The sequence below is a fragment of the Alexandromys fortis genome, unplaced genomic scaffold (genome assembly GCF_014885135.2).
Source record: "Alexandromys fortis isolate MF-2015 unplaced genomic scaffold, M_Fortis_MF-2015_v1.1 scaffold_0, whole genome shotgun sequence".
Lineage (NCBI taxonomy): Eukaryota > Metazoa > Chordata > Mammalia > Rodentia > Cricetidae > Alexandromys > Alexandromys fortis.
In genome coordinates, this window is record NW_026067949.1 from 39520981 (window position 1) to 39543262 (window position 22282).

The 22282-nt window shown below is 37.6% G+C and overlaps 1 protein-coding gene across 3 annotated transcripts in view; it reads right to left on the reverse strand.

Annotated features, from left to right (window-relative positions):
• LOC126506460 (transmembrane protease serine 11E) overlaps positions 1–20001 on the reverse strand; it is a 38774-nt gene extending 18773 nt beyond the window's left edge. Inside the window, exons 1-2 of one of the 3 annotated variants that reach the window (XM_050150071.1) lie at positions 19824–20001; positions 1118–1242 (exon numbers count right to left, since the gene is read on the reverse strand). In XM_050150071.1, the coding sequence (XP_050006028.1) occupies positions 1118–1242; positions 19824–19831 (133 nt within the window). In that variant the 5' untranslated portion in view covers positions 19832–20001. Of the gene's footprint in view, positions 1–470; positions 619–1117; positions 1243–19823 lie in introns of those variants that run through there. The other 2 variants (XM_050150072.1, XM_050150073.1) reach the window with 2 other exon arrangements.
• Positions 20002–22282: the final 2281 nt, after the last annotated feature.

Sequence of the window (22282 nt, forward strand, 5' to 3'; positions counted from 1 at the left end):
TTACAACATAATGAAACTCAGTCTATTCATAACAGATCTGTGTTGCAATGTTATTTTAGCAACTCTTTTGTATTAAAAATGTTCCAGAGAAATTTCTATTACCAAAATAAAGATACCCCAGCTTTAAAGACCTACATGTGTATAAACAGCACCTCAAAGAAAATCTGTTTTAAGCATTTTTTTAACCACCCAAAAGAGATGTATCCACTGTGGTCTGGAAATTGAGATTGTACTTTGTAGATAGCGCATAAAGATAAACAGATTACAGATAGCTCTTTTTCTGTAGGCGAAACACCTGCCTCAGATTCCCAATTAAATTAGAATCAAGTGATTAGCTTCTAAAGTTTCAAAGCCTTCAATATCAACATATAATCTAGTCACTCAGGGAAATATTAAGCTAATAGGTCATAGTTGAGTCAACTAATTAAAACGCAAGGCACAGTACAGGGAAACTTCAGAAGGGTTCTTACATCCTGGAAGAATAGCTCTGTAGTCCCCTGGGTACCTTCTTCATAACAGCAACTAGCAGTTCATCTGGCAGTGAGAGACCTGGTTACCACAAAGTGAAGCCCCTCATAATTAAGCTCAGCATATCGTGTCCTCTGTCATCATTACATTCTGAAATAAGATTTTAAGTTAACATAGGCACTTATTTAATAACACATCATTGTGAACATCTTTCCAACTTACTGAGTGCACAACAGAGTTTAGCTTTACAACATAGTTCAGTGTCTAATTCATTTATTGAAATATTAAGATTTTGATGAACTAGATTTTTTCTTTTAAATCAAGGTTACTGTCCTGTGACCTCAGCTAACTCAAGACATCATATTCTAGCTAATCTGTGGTCTTCCCCTGCTTAAGGCCCCTTCATACACTTCCCAGTTATTAAGGAAAGTAGCATTTTATTCTTAGTAGGAAGCGCTGTTCCCTTAAAGATAGAAGGATGAAGCCTCCTTGGTTTGTGGAGATTAAAATGAAAAACAAAGCAGTCAAAGAGTTCTTATGCAAATAAATCATAGCAATGAAGAAACAACCCCGAGGCAAGCCAAAACAGGAAATTCCACGAGGAAATAACTGGAGTAGGTCACATGATACCATGGCATTTCATACTTACTGTATCTGACATAGTGAACGGTGAGCCCAATACACACAGCCAGGACAATCAGGGATAAAAAAGAGATGAGGCCAATAACCCAGGGCTCCACACGAGTTCTCTTCCTGGCCCTCACCACAGGCGGCCTGAGGAAGGGAGTAAACAGATGGATTACACGGCCGTACTTTCTCAGGTACACTCTAGACAAGTTAGCAACACCGGGCTTTCAGATGGCCGTGTGCTGCTGAGACAAACCCTGGTTCTGACTGCCTGACCTTGGGCAAGTAATTTGTTTCTTTTCTTTATTTATGGCACAAAGATGATTGGAATGGACCCTATATTAGAGGAACTAAACAAACAATAGTTCTATATGTAAAATAATAACAAGAGTGCTTGGCTTATACATGGGGCTTCTGGACTAGTTAGCTGTCCTATGTCCCACAAGCAGCTTACAAGCTACAGAGTAGGTGCTGTAGAGCTATCCATTTAAACCTTGTTTCTAGACAGTAGAATTTTCAATGGCTTATGAAATGTGGTAAAGCTTAAACTGCATAACACGCTGCAGATCTAATTCGACTTGCCTTCCAATTTCATGATCCAGTTCCAAGCCTAACCTTGAGGGTGCACAGACGGGATTATGGAAGTCCTCCTAAAAACCCTAGTGTTTGAGCTAATATTTACCTATAAGCTTTTGTCATGTTTTGGGAGCCCTTTTTGTGTGATTTCATCTTTCCCTCAAAGCTCAGTCTTAACACCTGAAGGTAAACCAGACTTTTGTTTGATTAATTCAACTGCCAGTCATTCAGATTATATATTCCAGTTGGTAAGAGAATTCAAATACAAAAAAAAAAAAAAAGTCACTGCTTGGTAAGGATTTGGCTGCTATTTTTTTAATTAGCTATTACTCATGTCTATAAGTTGAATGGAATGGGCTTCTATCTTTCTAAAATTCTACTCATCTAATACGTGAAAGATGGAGAGAATGTCATGACCTGGTGGGGAAGTTCTGGGTGCCAAATCCCATTAAAGAGAATTGTACTTCCAGCCTTTTTATTACCACCTCTGACTCAGGCTCAAACCATTCAAATGCTAAGATTTGCCACCCATCAATAAGGCACAGGACACCCATCCAGTCTGTAGCACCCCAGTGAGAGCAGGAAGCTTCTCATAACGTGAAAAGTACTTTGCAATAAATACTTTTTATTTATAGCAGTAAAGAGGACTCATTGCTTGGTATGTAGGACCACCAGGAAATGTCACATTGATTTTGTAGCACTATCATTGCGTCTTTGTGCCTGGTTCATGGAATAGGGAATATTTGTGTCACCATCTTCACGGGATCCTGCCTGTCCCAGCTGCCAGTTATAAGGTATAATGTCTAGGCCCAAGGGACCCTAGTTGTTTCCCGCCCTTCTTGTTATGGTTTTCCCATGGGATGGTAACCATGGAAACTTCAGTGTTCCCTCTCTGACCTCTGTGATCGTCAGTTCTCCCTTGAGCAGGGTTCCAAACACCTGTTCCTAGGATGGTAATTACTATAATATAAAAATACTTTTTCATCAGGTGCTTATTTTTTTCTATGTGTACTGTGCCCAAGAAGCGCTTCAGCTTTATTCCTGCCCATTTATCTCTGAATGCTTGCTATTCATCTGTTGCAGAAGACGGGAGATGCCTATAGCAGACGTAAGCAAGACTTTGGGGTTGATACGGGGAAGGGAGGTTTTTCAAAAAATGTCGTGCATGCCAGATGAAGAATATAAATTTATGTGTACACAAATCAGGATGTAATGGCAAAAACGACATGGTTACTATGCTGGGATGTGTAGTATAAGTTGTATTTGTTTGACAGTGACTTCTTTAATCCAGAGAGAAATCCAAGCAAAGCAATCACAAGTTGATGAGTGCAAATCTGCTTGTATTAACAAGAAAGTGGTCAATTATCCATTTAATAAAAAAAGTGAAAATGAATATGAATAAGAGGTATTTTGCATTCTAATTTTAAGGTAATTATATGGTATATGAATAATAAAAACATAGGCGGTGCTGAATTATTAGCAGAAATAGAATAAGAAATGAACAAAACTTTCATTTGGATCCATGCATGTTTGGGTTTTATGATAGGTGCCTTAAATAATAAATTAGGCTTTTCAATGAAATGGAGAAGAGAGAGAAATAAAAAATGATAAAGAGAACTTATAGAGAATTTATAACTGACTGAAGAAGATCAGGTCTGGTGTGTGTGTGTGTCGGGGGATGATGTGTATGTCTGTCTGTGTGTGTGTCTGTGTGTGTCTGTGTGTGTGTCTTTGTGTGTGTGTGTACTTCATTTCACTACTGTGCCAAGGTACCACTCTGGCTTCCTTTCTTGATCCCTTCAATATCTGAGTGGCATGCTCTCTTTGGTGTTAGGAGGCAAGAGGGATATGATGAAACAAAGTCAGAGAGAATGCAGTTAAGACAATTTAGACAAACAATTATAAGAGTGTACTTCTGCATGCTGCCACCAGCTTCTTTATCCAGGTCGATGTACTACTCTCTCAAGTTGTCTCTGTATGAAAAACAAGAATTACTACATCCACTCCTAACCTGATGAGCTCTGGGGAGGTAACAGTGTTGTAATTTTATTATATTGAATGCCCATGTGAAAAAAAAGTATACAAAAAAGTAGCATTTATCATACTTATTTTAATTATTGATAGTAATATTGATACCCACATTGCCAAGATATTTGCCGTCTGAAACCTTGTATTTTCCTTCCCCAATCTATAGCATTGTTTCCATGTCTATTAACTTGGCTTCTTTTTTTCCCTTTATTAAGGTATAAGTTATTATTTCTTAGCTACCTTTTTTTTTCTCAGCAAGGCATTCAGTACTAAACTGCTCCAAAGTAGTTATGGTTAGAAAGTGTTCTAAAAGCACCAATAAAATGGAGGAATAAATCTATTTCTCACATCAGTGGATGCTCCTGTACCATGTCCTGTATCAGATACCATGTCCAAACACTTCTTTGCCACTCCAAAAGATAGCTTAATTCATCTCAATTCACCCTCAGGAAGACTTTTGGAATTCTAATTCCTTCATTAATTTCAAATTGTCAAATGCTTTCTGGTTTTTTTTTCTTTTCATTTGGGGAAATGTATAATTAGTGAGAATTGAATAAATATAGGAATTAAGGTACAGATGTATTTGACTGGCCTTAAATTGTTAGAAGTCAAGTAATAGACCCAACATTGTGTTATCAACATCATTTCTTAGTATGTCATTTTTAGGACAGAACTAAAAAAAGGAAAGGCAGTGACAGCAAAATGTGAGGGAGAGGGAGAGACAGAACAGCAAGCAAGCCTGCTGGCAGGCTGTGGGTGATTACGTAAGGAGGGAGATGCTTCTGAGGAGAGCTTGTCAGAACAAGCCCCTACTTAGCACGGGTCAGCACCATGTTCAGAACAATAGTGGCTCTCAAATTTCTTGTTCCTTCTCCCTGATGGTAAGTAGTGCTAATGTTGTCAGTTCCCACATCTCAGCAGCTCAGTCCAGCCCCACTGTTCTAACAAGCATGATTATGATGTCCATAACTCGATGGTCCTGATGAGTGATCATCAGCCTCTTCCGCCAGAGTCTGGCCAGCTTTTGTTAAAGGCATAGCTCCTTCTGTTGCTGTTTTCTAGGCTGTGGGTTCTCTGCTACAGCTACTCAGTGCTGAAACTGTACTGTAAAGCAGCCACAGACAATAGAGAATCAATGCAGAGCTCAGCTGTATCCTTGTACGTTTTCATATCTAGAGAGCGATCTTTAAATATGTTCTAATTGCCAAAATATTATACGAGCTGATTTTTCAATCACTTAAAAAGCATAAAAACTGTTCTTAGTTCAAGCACCACATAAAAGGGAGTCATTTATCAGGTTGGACCCCCAAACTATAGTTTGCAATGGCTGTTCAATGGATAGCCCACAAGTCAACACTAATATCTGTCCCTGCTGTAGTCCTGCCAAATCTGTCTCTCACTCTGCTGCCGATGAACATGTTCTAGAAATTCCCAGTATCTGACCCACAGCTTGGTAACAGTTTTCTCTTCCATCTCCCTAGACCCTGAAACACTCCTGGTTCTAGTAGACTTTCTACAAGTGCCATGGACAATGACTTAGCCTGCTTCTTCCCTTAGCAAGCTCTTCCTATTGCCTCCTGTGTAGAGCATCTGAGGTCTATCCTTTGCTCATCCCACGAAATGCTTTTGTGTGTTTAGGAGATGACTTTAAAACTCTCTGCTCTGCTTGACCTTTTCATCCTAAGCATCATATTGACAGCTTTTTATTTTGTTTTGTTTGTTTGTTTTTGTACCTTCATGGGGCTAAGCCTGAACGTCACCTCTCTGTATGCATTCCTACCCTATGCTCAAGAGTTGCTCATCCTTCAGGAACCAAAGGAAAGTTGACTAAACTAACTTGCAAAAAAGTCATTCTTTGGTACCACACTATGGTGTTTGATCTTTCTCAATGAACTCATAGTCTGCCTTAGTTCTAGGAAACAACTTGAGATACTGAAGACAAGGAAAGGCAAGTCAAACCTTGCTAAGAGAAACTGCTGTTCCAGAAAGTCTCATTTTCATAAAATACTTCATATGGTGATCAAGATTTATGGCTAATGTTGCTACTTGTATTTAAAACACATGATTTTCCAACTATATATTCTTTCTACTATAAAACTGCTACCAAAGTACACAGAGTGAGAAACACAAATAAGACATAGTATAACATACATGTTATATCAGAACAATAGAAGAAAAAAAACACAAAGTGTTAACATCATGTATCTAAGGCATTACAAATTTCCTCAAAAACAAAACAAAACAAAAAAGAATGCAACATATCTTTGTACCATTAATCAAAATTTTCTCAGCATAAACAAATGGAACACATCTTTAACTAATATTGTACAACAGGAAGACAACTGATGTAGACATCTGGCCCCAATGGCACACACTCATGGGCATGAGTTTGCATGAGTGCACATGAGCACACCCATGAGTGCACACATTAAGTTTTTAATTAAAAAAATAAAAAGCAGGCTTGTCATAGTGGTGCATGCCTTTAATTTCAGCACACAGGAAACAGAGATAGGCAGATCTCTGAGTTTTAGACTTGCCTGTACTATAGAGCCAGGTACATACAAAGAAACCAACATAAAAAAAACAGAAATAAAATAAAATAGCAATATATCAATTAACACTTACAATGTGTTTACTACATGTATGGCACAAGCTTAGTTTACAATGGTGATTCTCAACATGTAGGTTGAGACCTCTTTGCGGGTCACATATCAGATATCCTGCATATTGAATATTCCCACTATGATTCATAACAGTAACAAACTTATAGTTATGAAGCAGTAACAAAATAATTTTGTGGTTGGGGGTGACCACAGAATGAGAAATTGTATTAAAGAGTCTCAGCTTTAGGAAGGTTGAGAGCCACTGGATTACAGGTTTGTGTCTGCGTTTCCCACCCATGTAAATGCTTCAGCTGCATTTTATTTTGAATAAACCATGTATTGTCAGGACACTGTGATTTTTTACTCTAATATTTATAAAATAAAATTACATAATCATCTAAGAAAGAAACAAAATAAAAAGTATATATAGGCATAGGTAGTGTGCTTACTAATTTTATATCAACTTTACACAAACTAGAATTATGTAAAAGGAGGGAACCTGGACTGATAAAATGCCTCCAATAAGTACTGTCTCTAACACATTTTCCTAATTAGTGATTGGTGGGGTAGGGCCCAGACATTGTGGGTGGTGCTGTCCCTGGGCTGATGGTCCTGGGATCTGTAAGAAAGGAGTCAGAGCAAACCATGGGGAGCAAGCCAGTAAGCAGCACTCCTTCATGGTCTCTGCATTAGCTCCTGCTTCCAGGTTCTTCCTCTACTTGAGTTCCCTTCCTCACTGCTTTGATGATGACCTATTACAGAGAACTGTGAGTGAAATAAAACCTTTCCTTCCCAAGTTGCCTTTGGTCATGGTATTTCATCACAGCAATAGTAACCTTAGCAAAAACAGGTAGTATGTTTTTGTAGCTTTTTAAAAATGTATTAGTGTATTGCATGTATACATGGGTACCACTTGCTTGCCTGGTGCCTATGGAGGTCAGACAGAGCATCAGATCTCTAGAGATGCAGCTGGTTTTGAGCTATAGAGGAGGGCTGGAAAACTGATCTTGAGTTCCCTGCAAGAGCAACAAATGCTCTAAATTGTTGAGTTGTCTTTCTAGCCATGATTCCTAATATTTTAAGAAGAATTTCAAGCAAATTACTCATAAAATTGCAAAAAAAAATATTTCTATTCTATTCATTGATGTACAGACCACATCATCATCATATTCTGTGGATTGATTTATATGTTTAAACCCTATAATGATACTTATTCATAATTCCCATAAAGAAGCTGCAATTAAAGCAAAAATGTCAGGGGTGGGGTGGGGGGAAGGTAGAGGGAATGGAAGGAGGGGAGGGAGTGGGAACTGGAATTGGTATGTAAAATGATAAAAGATAGTTTTTTTTAAAAAAATTTAAAAATTAATAAAGCAAGAATGCCACTTGTTGACAAACAACTATTTCTATTTTATTTTTACAGTATCAATACAAATAAAAGAAAACTGTTTTTATTTCCAGGTCTGGGGATTGATTTAAAACCTATGTTGGGTAATTTGCTCTATAAATGCTCTGATCACAAATGTTTTTGTCTCCCATGCTGTACCAAACTGATTTAAGATGACTTATAAAAGTGTGTGTGTGTGTTTGTGTGTGTGTGTGTGATGTGAGAATGTGTGGGGGTGTGGTGGTGGTGTTGCTGTTGCTACTAAACTAAATGTGTGGATGGAAGAAGAAGGAAACATAAGTAAAAATATAAATGGAAATAGTACTAAAAATGTCTGCATACAGATACTTCCTTGAGTCATGCCACAACACTGGTAGTTTTCTAGAAGACCTCCCCCAAACAAAACATACAACAACAAAGGAAAAAAAAGCAAATCCTGATCTGATATCTTCTTTTTTGGCATCCAAAAGGAAAAAGCACCGCAGTTGTTCAGCAACACCATTATTAGGCCTTCATAAAAAGCATGCTGTGCAATATAATTGTCTGCATTCTCTATTATTAACATCTAAATGAAAATAGCTACATAACACTCTTATTATGTCCCGCAGTACTGGCAGTGTCAGTAATAGTTCATTAAAAGTAGTTTGATAGAAAGGTGGCTTTATGAAATCACCCAGATAGAAAGCATTGCAATGAGTTTTAAAAATATTCGACCAGCAAGGACACTACAAGAACATGACCCACAGAACCAACTTAGCAGGGCTCATAGGGACTCACAGAGACTAAGCAACAACAGGAATCCTGCATGGGTCTAAGCTAGGTCTTCTGCATATGTTATGACTACATGGCTTGGTGTTCTTGTGGGACGCCTAACAGCGGGAGTGGGGACTCTGACTCTTTTGCCTGCTCTTAGGATGCTTTTACTCCTACTGGGTTGCCTTGTCCAGCCTTGATGAGGCTTTGTGCCTAGTCTTTTTAGGATTTGTTGTGCGATGTTCGACTGATATCCCTAGGAGGCCTGCTCATTTTTTTAAAAAGGGAAACAGAGTGAGCGTAGATGTGAGGAAGAGGGGAGTTTGGGGGAATAGGGAGTACTGGGAGGAGTGGAGGTATGGGAAACTGCAGTCAAGATGTATGAAAAGAATAAAAAATTTAAATTACCCACGGAGACAGTGGGGCTGATCTATTGTGAGCTCACCAAGGCCAGCTGGACTGCGACTGAAAAAGCACGGGATAAAACCGGACTCTCTGAATATGGCGGACAATGAGGGCTGCTGAGAAGCCAAGGACAATGCCACTGGGTTTTGATCCTACTTCATGTTCTGGCTTTGTGGGAGCCTAGCCAGTTTGGATGTCCACCTTCCTAGACCAGGATGGAGCGGGGAGGACTTTGGACTTTCCACAGGGCAGGGAACCCTGACTGCCCCTCAGACTGGAGAGGGAGGGGGAGAGGAGAGGGAGGAGGGGGGAAAAGGGGGACAGGGAGGGAAATGGGAGGCGGGGAGGAGGCGGAAATTTTTTTTTTCAATAAAAAATTATATTTAAAAAAAAAGAATCTCAAATAAAATTTAAAGAAAAAAGAAAAAAAAATCTGACCAGGCTTTCATAATTATTATAGGAATGGCTTTAGAAATGTTATAATATAAAATAGCTAAAGATTATTGGAATAGTAGACATAACAGTAGACTCTAAAATATTATATTGTTTGATAAATAAATTCTAAGTAGATATTTTGACAGAAAATCTTGCAATATATTAACTATTAACTTAGGCAAACCGTAGCGTATAATCATTTCTGTTTTTAACCAATCCCAAAACTCAGGTGATATTTCTTTATGGTAATGCTGGCAAGACAGCATGTCATAGCATCAGACTTTGATAGATATTTTATGCAAATACCAAAAGTGGCTCCACAATGGGGACTTGATCTGATCAATATGACCCTACTATCAATGTCATTATAAACTTGCCAGCTCTATAGGCTATACTTAGATTAACACAAATTGGTATGCATGTTGACACTTTGCCTAACCTCTAGAAATTTATAACTATGGATAAATAGGGCACAAATATTTAAAAATATGTCATTAAGTAGTTAGGTATAGGATTGCCCATATGTTGATCTACTGTGAGCTTCAATACTAATGTTTACTTTCCTCATAGATCATAAACTGGCATGGGGGACCTTTAAAAGCCACAGTTTGCTACAGCAGGACAAACAAAGCATGCCATGGCAGCCAGAGCTGGGGAACTGAACCCCAGAAAATGGGGCAATGCAAGAATTACCAGGCTTGCCTCTGATACTGTATGTGGAGGGGTATATAGAAGGAAGGTTGAGGAATCTGAGCTGGAGACCTCCCTATCGCCACTAACACAAAGCTTCAGACATTCAAACACTTTCCGTAATGTTTCTATGTTTCTACAAAATCTGCATTAAGACTTTTGACTTTAGTCCCCCTGTGGGAGCTTGACTGACAAGGTGAACTGGCCATAAACATGAAGACAAGTGACCTGGGTCTTAGTCTTACTTGGAACAAAAATCTGAGTTAATATTCAAAATCACAGTAGTTCAAGCATCCTAGCCTTTTGCAGTGTGATGTCATATGCTTTAATGTCTTAAGAATCGATGGTAATAAAAAGAAATTTACCTTATCGCCTTTTTAAGATCCATAAAAATTAATGCTCAATATCTCATATAATCCAGAAATAATGTTTAGCATTATTAGAAGCAGTATTCCATGTATTAATCAGTCTTCATATGTTTCAAATGTACTGTTTTTCTGTTGACTCTGATATCAGAAATTTTGACACAATTTCCAGCAAGTTAAGAGACTTAAGAGACTACAAGTCATTTTTTCTTAATTTTATCAATAGTTTTATTTTTAGGAAACAGGTATAAGAAGGAAGTTAAGAAACTTTTACATTTTATTTTTAACAAGTCTCTACTAGTCAATATTTTTAAGCTATCATAAATTGCATTTTACATTAATTTAAAATAAAAGGCCCCTGAAAATATTACATGGATAAATATCAATTAAGCATCAAATCTGTGAAATACTTGTAGTTTTCAATACTTGCTTTCCAAGTTGGTTTTAAAATTTTCTAAGCTAAGCTCTGAATAAAGCTTAACCCTGGGATTGCCAGGTAGATCACAAGCTATGCTCTGTGCTCTAGGCACCATTTCCCAAGGAAGCAGAAAAACGCATCACCAAAGATCCCCCAGACAATGTACAAACTCTGGTGCATCCTGAAACCTTATTTAAACTACCTTAGCAGTAGCATGCTATTGGAAAATTATGGGCCCTATTTATATTTATATGATCGTTCAAATGAAGTAGATTTACCTAATTAATAAATGTCTTGCCACAAACAGTGACCTGTAGCATATGTGAACTAAAATTCCAAAGAGATTGAATGACTTGTGAAGTAGATCATTACACACTCAGGCATACTTCAAAGTATGAGCATTTTAGTAATAACACATTAATATTCTTAAATTCTTATTAAAATAAGATAGTTTTTCCATATACATCAACACCCTGAGATTACTAGAGAAATGTTCTAATCCAGAAGAACCCAATAATTATATTTAACCACATCCATGACTTTAATTTTTATCTACAAACTCATAGCTACCAAATCTATAGCTGTGAATCAACTTCTCAACTTTAGAGCTAGGTATCCCCCTGCCTCCTCTTTACCACAATGATTCCACCCCTGTGTGATAGGTAGAGACTCCTAAACAACTATCTCAAGGATTCGTCTTTTTCTTTAATAAATAAATCCTGATAATTAAGTAGGGAACATGGCAATCTGCAGAATAAATGTGTTCTTTATTGATATGAGCCACCATTTGAAGCCAAGTCTGGTTTCACATGCCTGTAACTCCAAATACTCAGAAGCTAGCCTGAAGAACTTAATGATACCATTTCTCAAACTTTAAAAACTAAAATGAAGGAAGGCCAGGGAGATATCTCAGTTATCAAATTCTTGCTTACAATGTTTGAGGCCCTAGATTCAATTTTGAGTACCACAAAAAAGAGAGGAGAGGGAGGGAGGCGGAGAGAGAGAAAAAGAGAGACTCACCATATGAATAAGTAGATACCAATGGAATCTACTGTGGTGGCTAGAATCTTGATTTATATTTCATAACTAAAATATATATTAATTAATTAATTGAAGATTAAGTATCCTTATTAGTTCATGCCTTAAAAACCCTATGCTAATTTGGGTAGAGCAGTATGGTAAAAAGAGTCTAGATATCTAATTACCTTCTTCCCCTTACACAGCTGCTGGCCTCCAGACTTGTTTTACAGTAAACATAATGAAATTTCTCACATACTCTATAGCTATCCTCGCCCTGCTGTTCCAAGTTAAATCTGATACGACTGCGATTCACAGAGCAGATCACTTACAGTATTTATCATTTTATGTCATATTTGGGAGAAAAGAACCTCAGGATAGATGGTTAGTAACTTTCTGGAAGTTTCTGTCTAAGAAAAAGAGATGATAGAATATTTTTATTTAATGACTTTTAATAGCGGTGCAATTTCTGAAATACAAATAATAAATTTAGTAGTAACATTCCAAGACACTGTACCAATTAGAATCTTCTCATTACAGCAGATGGTCAGAAGTAAGGGCTTTGAATATTAATCCCCTTTGCTCTTATCTTGCCTAGCCATGGTCTAACAGAGGTCACGGCTTCAATCTGATAACACCTTTCCTATAACTGCAGCCATGGGCCATCCTTCACAAAATTTCTCTCTAAGCCAGCATGCCCACTGTTTATTCTAGGGCATTTTACTGTCCTTTGTTTCATGCCCAGAATAGAGGCTATCATGGTAAATTTATCCTGTGCATTTGAGAAGAATTTGTACTCTGCCCTTTGTGAGTAGAGGGTTTGCTACAGGTCAGCAAGGTCAAATTGTTTTACTGTTTTTAGGTTCTCTATGTCCTACCTGAGTTTCTGTCCATTTGTTCTGTCACATAGTGATGGGAAAGAGTTGACATATACAAGAGGAACTCTGGATTTTCCTATTTTACCCTTCGGCACTGTGTGTTTTATTTATTTGAATCTCTGTTCTGTGCTGGAGTAAACATATTTTGGACTGCTAACTTTTTGGTCAATTTAGCCTTTTATCCCCAGTCATGTTCTTCATTCTAAAGTCTACTTTCTCTGAGATTAATATACATATTTACATACATCTTTGATTAGTGTTTGCTTGATATTTGGGTTTTTATCGTATGTTTAACTTTTCTATGTTAATATATTTAGAGTGGGTTCCTTCTAGAAAGAAAATAGGTCTTTCTCTTCTTTTACTTAATCCCACCTGAAAAATCTTTTTCAGTGTGTATTCATGTTTACATTTTAAAATTACATCCACTTTTTTTTCAGGGAAGGGCATACATGCTATGTGTATGAAAATCAGAGGACAACTCCCAGAGGTCAAAGCTCTCATTCCATCATGTGTGCCCTGGGGATCAAACTCAGGACACCAGGCTTGGCACCATGTCTTTACCAGCTGAGTTCCCCTTCAGCCCAGTCTTTCAGTATTTAGACCATTGGTTCTCAACCTGTGGGTTGCAATCACTTTAGAGGTCAAACAACCCTTTTGCAGGGGTCACCTAAGATCATCTGCATATCAGATATTTATATTATGATTCATAACAGTAGCAAAATTACAATTATGAAGTGAACAAAGTTAATTTTATGGCTGGGGGTCAGCACAACTTGAGGAACTCTATTAAAAAGTCACAGCATTAAGATGGTTGCGAAACACTGATCTAGGCCATATACATTCAATGTGATGATTGATGCATTAGACTCAGTTCATTTTACTTTGAAATCCCTATATTCTTGTAAATTTTCCTTTAAACTAACACATATTTTAAAGATCTTAAGAAAATAAACATAGGGCTGGAGAGATGGCTCAGTCATTAAACGCTAGGTTCACAAGCAAAAAAATAAGAAAATAAAAATAATCTATTCTATATATTAAAAATAAAAATAATCTCCTGTTATAAGCTCTGTAACTCAAGCTAATGGTTTCCATTCTTTACCTGGTAGATTAAGACATGGACTTTTTGACTATGAATAGCATGGATTTGTCCCTTACATTGCCCTTCATTAACTAGGTGATGCTGGGGAAGATGCTGGCTTCCCTGAGTCTACGTTTCCCCATTAACAAACTGAACCAATGCTATAACCCAATTTATAAGAATCTTCCAACATCAAACGGAAAAATTTATAGAGCTTCTGACACCTTTCTAATCAAATATTAAATACTCAATAATTATTAACTAATGTCTATATTTCTTCCATAATACAAAATCAATTTTCTTTTCAAGTGGTCTCACATGCGCATAATGGTTTATGAAAGGAGAAGAGAGGACCCTCCAAGACCTGGTCCTAATCCATCCACAGCAATTCTTTTCTTGCACTGGAGACCAGCTTTAAGCAGAGAACAATTAAATTTGAAAAAGTAATTGTAGAAAAGCACTGATCTTAGGGTCAACACAGCGCTAGGCTCCCGGAAGTCATACAGCTACCTCCTGCTAGCTAAGGTGTGTCCAGTTTAGTGCAAGGGTTAGAACTCTGAGTTCCCGGAACCAGTGCTCAACAAGGTAAGAAGCACCTAACAACAGCTTTACTGTAGTATATGTCCTGAATGACGGTTTTACAGAGTCATGGATGTATATTAAATTTACTGTTTTGGAATTTTTCTTGATTAGAAAAGTTGAGATTCATGGATAAGTGAAATCTTTCAAAGGACAAGGAAAATTAACTCTGATTGGCCAACGGAGGCCTTGTGACTCCAGGACTGACAGCATGAGAGACAGGAGGGAGGACGGTAAAATACAGAGCTGCAGTTAGAACATGCACGGGAAACCTCCAGCTCCACTCCTCACTGACTCAGAGACGGGGAAGGTTCAGCCGCACTCATCTCTAGTTTCCCTGTATATACATACTGCCATCTAGTATGGAAATCAGCTGCTCCACGGGGTTGCTAGAAGGCAACAAATGACAACACACATGTTGGAATCTTTATGTACCAGCGAGTGTTTTCATTCCTCCCGCATGTATCCTCTGCATTTTGTGACATGTGGCCTGACAAACATTCAGTATTCGGTCTAGCTTTATAAAACAGATTTCCAGTTAGCTAGAAGGAAGAAGGTCAAGGGAGCTGCCGCATGGTGACTACATCTAATAATAACTTAACGATTTAATCATATACATGAAAAATACTGAGGCTAGATTTTACCGGTTCTCACTAAAAATAATCATCTACCTGAAGAGCTGGGCATGCTCATTTGCCCAATTTAACTGTCTTATAATGTGTAGGTATTTCAAATCAACGTGTATACAACACATGAATAATGTTAATTTTTAAGAGAGTCATCTATTTTTATTCGCATTCTAATAGTATGAGTCACAACGATAGCGTGGGCTGTGTAGTTAGCCCACACTAATCCGTCTCTCCTCCTGAACCGTGCACAGCACAGGTGCACTGGGAGGTCAGATTCTATCTCTAGCACCGACTGACTCACCTATTCCTGTAGCCATATGCAAATTATCTAATCTTGCCGTGTTCCGTGCCCTTTGCACAATGGAATTTTCATGCTTCCTGTTGCAGGAGCTAATTTCAAAGAACATTTCTTGAATAACTGATGCGTTCTTTCAAAGTATAACTTTTCTATTTCTTAACACGGTAAGACAGTAAAACTGGTCATACAGAGCTCACATAGATGAACAGAAAGGCCCAATAAAGATGATCCGCATTGTGATTAAAGCATGGATTTTGGAGTCTTACAGATGTGTGTTCGTTTTCAGTTCTTTCATTATTACCAACTGAATAAAAATGGTATGTCTCTAAGCCTCTATTTCCCCATGTATAGAATGGGTACAATATAACCATAGGTTGTTATAACGATTAAATACAAGTAATGTTTTAGAATGATAGTTGCTACACAGTATACTCAAATGATAGCAATTATTATTTTGTTGTGCTCTGACTCAGGGTTTAACTTTAGACAAAGTGCAAAATTCCTCTGTGTTTACTTATTCAGATTCAAAATACTATATGCCATCTGACATCTTCAGATGAAACATTGCAAGGTAAAATTTAATGATGCTCCAGTGGTATTTTGGATTTGCCATAAACTAGTTCATCATCTTAGACTTACTATTTGAAAACCCTAAGAACTCACCCTCCCACGCAAGCCATGTGTGTAGTTGGAGAGAGGTCGGGCTTGCAGGTCCTGACGCCATGTCTTAATGCTGCAGCCCACCTTCATTCTCAGCCTTCAGTCCTCCTTGATCCCTGGTCTATTGATCTCAGCCCTGAGAAATTATTCTTTTCATTTATCACCCATTATCTTCAACCAAGTAGCTAAATATATATATATATGCTGGAATGAACTCTATCTTGTGTTTTGTTTAGCTGAGGTTTCACTATATTGCCCAGGATGTCCATGAACTTTTGAACCCAAACAATCCTACAGCCTCAGCTTTCTGAATGTCACCTTACCCAATGAGAGTAAAACTATTAATATAGTTCTTCTGAACCTTAACACTGATAGAGCTGTTGAACAGTCATGGAACCCATTTTTCCACGTAATGTTTCAGGAGAACTACTCCACAACCACTGACGCTAGAACGCTATCAGACCTGGGTATAAAACTCAGTGCTGATGTTTCAAATAGTTTCACTTTAAAACAACCAATCTCATTTCAGAGGAAAAGACAGATACAGTGAATTCTGACCAATGAACTCATTCGTACAGACATTGATGTAATATAAATGCTATGCTCACGGTCACTGGTCACCGTTAAGACAGCAGGAAAATTAGGTCACATGTTCATTTTATAGAAGGCAAAATTTAGACACAAGTAAGATAGTTGACTCTTTGAAGATGTGTAGAAATCCAAACATAAAAGTAAAATTACAATCCAGCCTCTCATTCTCAGCACATGTGTAGATAATTTCATGTTGGCTTTACATACCCTCTGTCTCTTGACCTGTGTAGTTTATTCATACATAGTTTATCCATGTAGATATATGGGGGGATTTTTCCATTTTGGTAAAGCTCTCCAATGCCTAAAGGGCCCTTCTCTTACCACCTGTGACAACACTCTGTTCTGGGTAAAAGGGCCTACACTTCAGACTACAAGTGCAAGTACTAGGTTCCACAGGGAGCCCGGACCACTTGAACCACACCACCTTGTCTTTTAAAAAGAGCGATAACAATAATCACTTGGGAGTGCATTACTCAACGGAATTACTCATTTTACAAGATACACAATATGAATCCACATAAGGCTCATCGCAACGAAAACTTCAGTAACACGTTTTCTATGAACTGGACCGATCTTAGCTGAAAGAGAAATGAGTGTATGTTAAACTCTTGTAGCACAGGCCTGTCGCAACTCTGAACCGATCTGTCATGAAAATTCCTTTCAATATCACTGCTGACTAATTTCCGGGTGTGGCGTAGTTGTATGATGAAGTTTTTTCCTGCAAACAAACCTATTTTGCAGATGAAAATAAGACCTGCTTCCCTGTTTGACATAAACCACCCAAATATGGCGGCACCTTCCCTTAGCTTCCATACCTTCTGAAATTATCCTCTCTTTCGTAATCACCACTGTGCTGCATAAATAAGTGCTCATCTCCTTTGAAGGGGAAGGTGAGCAGGGAGAGAGCACCTCTCATTAAGACATAATTATTTCAATTTAAATAGAGCACAGGGTGACTTCTTTTGAATAACAACTGTCTCATTTATGCTTTGTTTTTCTTACCAGCCTCACATATTCCTTCCTTTACGTCTACACTACATTGTTGTTTTCTCAAACATGACGGAGTTGAGATTTCATTGGGGAAAATGTTTAACTCGTGGTTCAACCACGGATTTATTAGGCTTTGTGGCATGGGGCTAAATAACTCTACTTTTGTTAAGTGCTCATTGATTCTAAAGGGAGGGAGTACATGGGCCACTCTTCGAGTAGTTTATAAGTGAAAATGAGCTGTCTATTTTGTTTCATTTGAATATTACTCAGTTCACCTTCAGCTATTTAAAATGCATAGGTATTAGTTCCTATAAGTTTGATCCACTTACTTTTAGTTTTCATTATCATCAGTTACTAGTAAATGACTTAAGAAAATAAAAATACTTAAGAAATATCTTCTCTTCCCAGGCCTCCTCCTATAACCTTACAATGAGGGTTTCTTTGACTTTCTTCTTTTATGTGTGTTTATAAAATCTGTGTGTTGACCTCTTCATACTCAGAGAATAATATAGCATAACTATTTGAAGAAAATGAAGGCTAAGAGGAAAAAATCTTCACCCAGTCCAAATTATTTCCTTCCCCTTAAGTTTCTTAACGGGCAGTTCTCATATAGGTGGGATAGGAAGAAGGCTCTCAGAATTTGGCTAATGATAAATGTGAATGTAAAGACAACTCTCCAGCTGTTTCTTGTATGCTCTAGAAACGAGGCAAAGTCCTCAAACAGACATTATCAACACATTTCCTATTTCTTCATAGCAATCCTGTTGAAAGCTTGTGCTCTAAGCACAATCCCTTCCCATCTCAGCCCATTCCCTTACCTATCTCATCCAGTATTGCCCCCATTCTCACATAGTTTGCTTCATCCATCATTAAACCTTCAAATTGGGGAGATTTTTTTGATTGTTAGTTGGTTTGGAATTTTTTGTTTGTTTACTTGAGAGGCAAACTCATCAATCCTGAAATATGGTTTTTAAAAATTAGCACATCTTTGGTTTTAAATTAAAGATAAATTATAGAAACAGAATTCACTGTAATGTTTGCTTCATTGCAGTGTCTCTACACATTTAGAATCAAATTCAGATTCAGTCAGATCTAACACAAGCAAAATCTGGAAGTATGGTGAACTGGATAGAGACTTTCTTGAAGTTACTATATTTTTTTTTAAAAAAAAATTACCTATTATGTATACACACACCAGAAGAGGACACCAGATCTCATTGTAGATGGTTGTAAGCCACCATGTGGGTGCTGGGAATTGAACTCAGAACCTCTTAACCTCTGAGCCATCTCTCCAGCCCTATAGTCTATAGTAATGTTCTTATAGTTAATGAAGTACTGTATTCTACAGTAACGTTCTTACAGTGATTGAGAGGAAGAAGAAAAGATACAAAAAAGCATCATGGGTTACTAAAATGTTTGTATAAGTAAGACATCACTATATTTGCAAGATCTGCAGCTCTTAGTTGCCTCTTTGAGATACTAGAGGAATAGCCAACTTCTCAGGAAATACACATAGAATTTCTACCAGTGACAAAATCGGGCTTTTTTCTTATGCATCAAAGGCACAGATTCCACTGAATTTTTTATATTTTCTTCTCAAAGTGTTAAAAATACTTACTCATCAAGCATAAATCAAAAGAAATTTACAAATATGTTTAAGAAAATAAATTTTAATACTAAATTAAGATTATTTTTAATCCAAATTAGTAGACTAAAATTTTGTTACTAACATTGAAATAAAACAATAGAGAAGTTTGTTGTGGTAAGGTATACTGGAGTTGGATGTCTGTGTGGTGCTGAGTATTGAGCCCAGAGTCTCTTACTAGTCAAATAAATGCTCTACCCCTGAACTACCACATCTCTCATTGGATTGATTTCTAAATCTAGTTATGACAATTTAGCTATTCAAAGAAGTCATCTTAAATTGCCTCTTATTCTTTCAAAATACTTTATACTTTCCAGTTTTAGACAACTTAGGGAAGTAAACAACTTTAATCAAAATAATCTCACTTTTACATTCCTATACATACTTTTTGAAATAAGTATATACTCTCATAATTTATACCAATAAAGCCTAAATTAAAAAAAAACATTTTATTCTTCCCCAAAACAAGCAAACTAAGCATAGCAGTACATCACTGTCTCCTTGACATTTTGGACAACTCTTCTGAGCATGAACAAATAGACAGAGAGGGAACATTCCTACGGGAAAGACAAGAACCTACTTGGCATAATGTCATGTAAAAACTATACAAAATACCATCAGCTGGAGTCTTACAAGTCCTTGCGTGCCTCAGACCACTGCAGACTACAAGTTGCTGGGTAGGAAGAAGCCAGGAACTCACCGATACATCACTGACTAGCAAGATCCGAGACCTGGGGTGGCTGGTCCGCGACTGAGCTTATGCCTCGGCTGGGCTCATCCCTGGCTTTGTAGGCTAAAGTGAGGTGAAGAAAGAAGTCACTGATGATCCATAGAGAACCAGTCTGACGAGTCTTGGCTAGTGCGGAGACTTTGTGTGACTAGCGCAACAAAGACACTGTTTATAGAGAGCAACAACAAGAATAATCCATAAGCACTTTCGAAGAGTAAGAACTTCAAAGCTACTATCTTGAGCTACTTTTAAAATAGCAACATAACAGGCTTTTTAGGCTGTTCAGTTATTTAAATGTATAAAAAGGCAAGGTTAGGTGTTACCCTTCTCAGCCTCCTCAAGCTTCCAGGTTCAATTAAGTTAAGAGAACTGCCCAACAAGGACTAACACCGGTGCTTTTTAAACACTAAGCTGATACATTTTCTACTCAGTCAAGCATATAAATGAAATTTTCCCTTTTGAATTAACTATAAGCCAGGTGTTGGAAACACAACAGAGATTACGAAAACATTCACATCTTAAAACTATGTGTCACTGTTGCTCTAGGAAAGTCAGGTCATTTACAAATATTAATCCCCACTTCACTCTATTTCTTTCATTTGATTCGAATCTGGCACACTGCCTAACTCACTATTTTATTTATTTCAGAAAATAAATAAAATATATTTGTCTGTGTGTTCTTGTAAACAAAAATGTAAGTATTTCTACATTTGTTTGAGACATCATCTGCAAATAGTTTTCTCTGATGCCCACAAAGTGGGTTAGCCTCTCCCCTCTGTGCTCTCGTGGTGTTCAAACTCTTGGCTAGCGTAAAGGAATTCTTTATTTGTCTCTCACTCTATGAGTTATGAAATTTTAACAGAAAGAAATCTCTTGTAACACACATAGACTCTTAAAATTATATATGGGAAGGAAAGCGCACTGATTGAATGTACTACTTGACCACTTATCCCAGAGCTCAGATGAGCGGGTCAAGAAGTCGGAATTCCTGATGAGGAATGAGATTGAAGCCACTCTGGCAGTATTACAAGGAACCTCCATCCTGGGCAAATTGTCATCGTGTCTTCAGAGGTGTGCTTTTTTTTTTTTTTTTTCAAATCTCTCCCATTTGGGTCCAAGGAACACTGCCAAAGAGGAGGCAGAATGAGTGTAAGAGCCAGGGGGCAGGGGGACAGGGTGGATGACACCAAGGAAACAGCCTTTTAAGTACAGAAAGACCAATACACATGTGAACTTACAGAAACCGAGGCAGCGTGCACAGGGCTGCCTGAGAGAGAGAGAGAGAGAGAGAGAGAGACAGACAGACAGACAAACAGACAGACAGACAGACAGACTTCTTTAGTTTTTTCACAAAAACTATGTTTCAACTACAAATAAACTCTTTATGTGTCTCTAAGGTTTTATATACATGGCTATATGTATATATAGAAATAAAGATGCAGAAAATGAAAGGAGGGTCTTCAACTTTGTTTAAACATTATGAGAATAGGCTTCTACAAAATCGGGGATAATGGATATGTAAATAGACTTATTGGTATTAAAGATCTGGAAAGAAAATCACAATATGTCTGCCCTCTGTTCAGGCTGCTCAAAAGCCACTATACAGCCTGGGCCCTGAATTCTACTTTAATAACCACAATAGAAACTGAGTAGTGTTGTGCGCATGTAAACCCAATGCTGTGGGGATTGGTGTAGGGGTGTAGAGAAAGGAAAATCCTTAGCAGCTGGCCAGTCAAATGAGATGGTAAGTTCCAGGTTTAGTGAGAGACCCTGTCTCAAAAAATAAGATGGAGAGCAATGGAGGAAGAGAACATTTGATGTTGACCTCTGACCTCCACAGGCACACATCTCATTCAGATACAAAGCTGTATCAGTATAGAAGATCAAATTTAATGATAGTTTAGTAGAAATTTGAAAAAGGAAAGAAAAAGAAAAGAGATGAAAATACGAGACTGGAAGTCTCCACTGGGAGAATTCATAAATTTAGACCGTTTTTATAGTTACTCTTAGAGTTGTAGGATATACAAGCAACATTAATCATTTCAAAAGTATCTCTAGGAGAGACAAAAGGTTTTTTAGAGAAAAGTTTCATCTTTTATTCAAATACCTTTTCTTTGTCATTTTCTGGAAATCATTCTGTCTCTGCATCCAAAGCCATGGATAGAAGAAACCTTCACCCTGGGTGTGAATCAGTTATGGTTGTCGCAATTTATAGAACAGTGAAAGCAGAGTCAAGGGAATATCTGTGCAGGAGAGTCTCTTGTAAGACTGCAGTAGATATATTGCATTGCATAACAAGTTAGCAGCTTCACCACAGGTATTTTTATCAGCCAACAAATTACTACATCGTCCTTCTATACACTTAGCAATTTTACAACAATGACCATCTGGTGCCACTAGATTCAGAGGTATAGTGCCACTGTGACTAG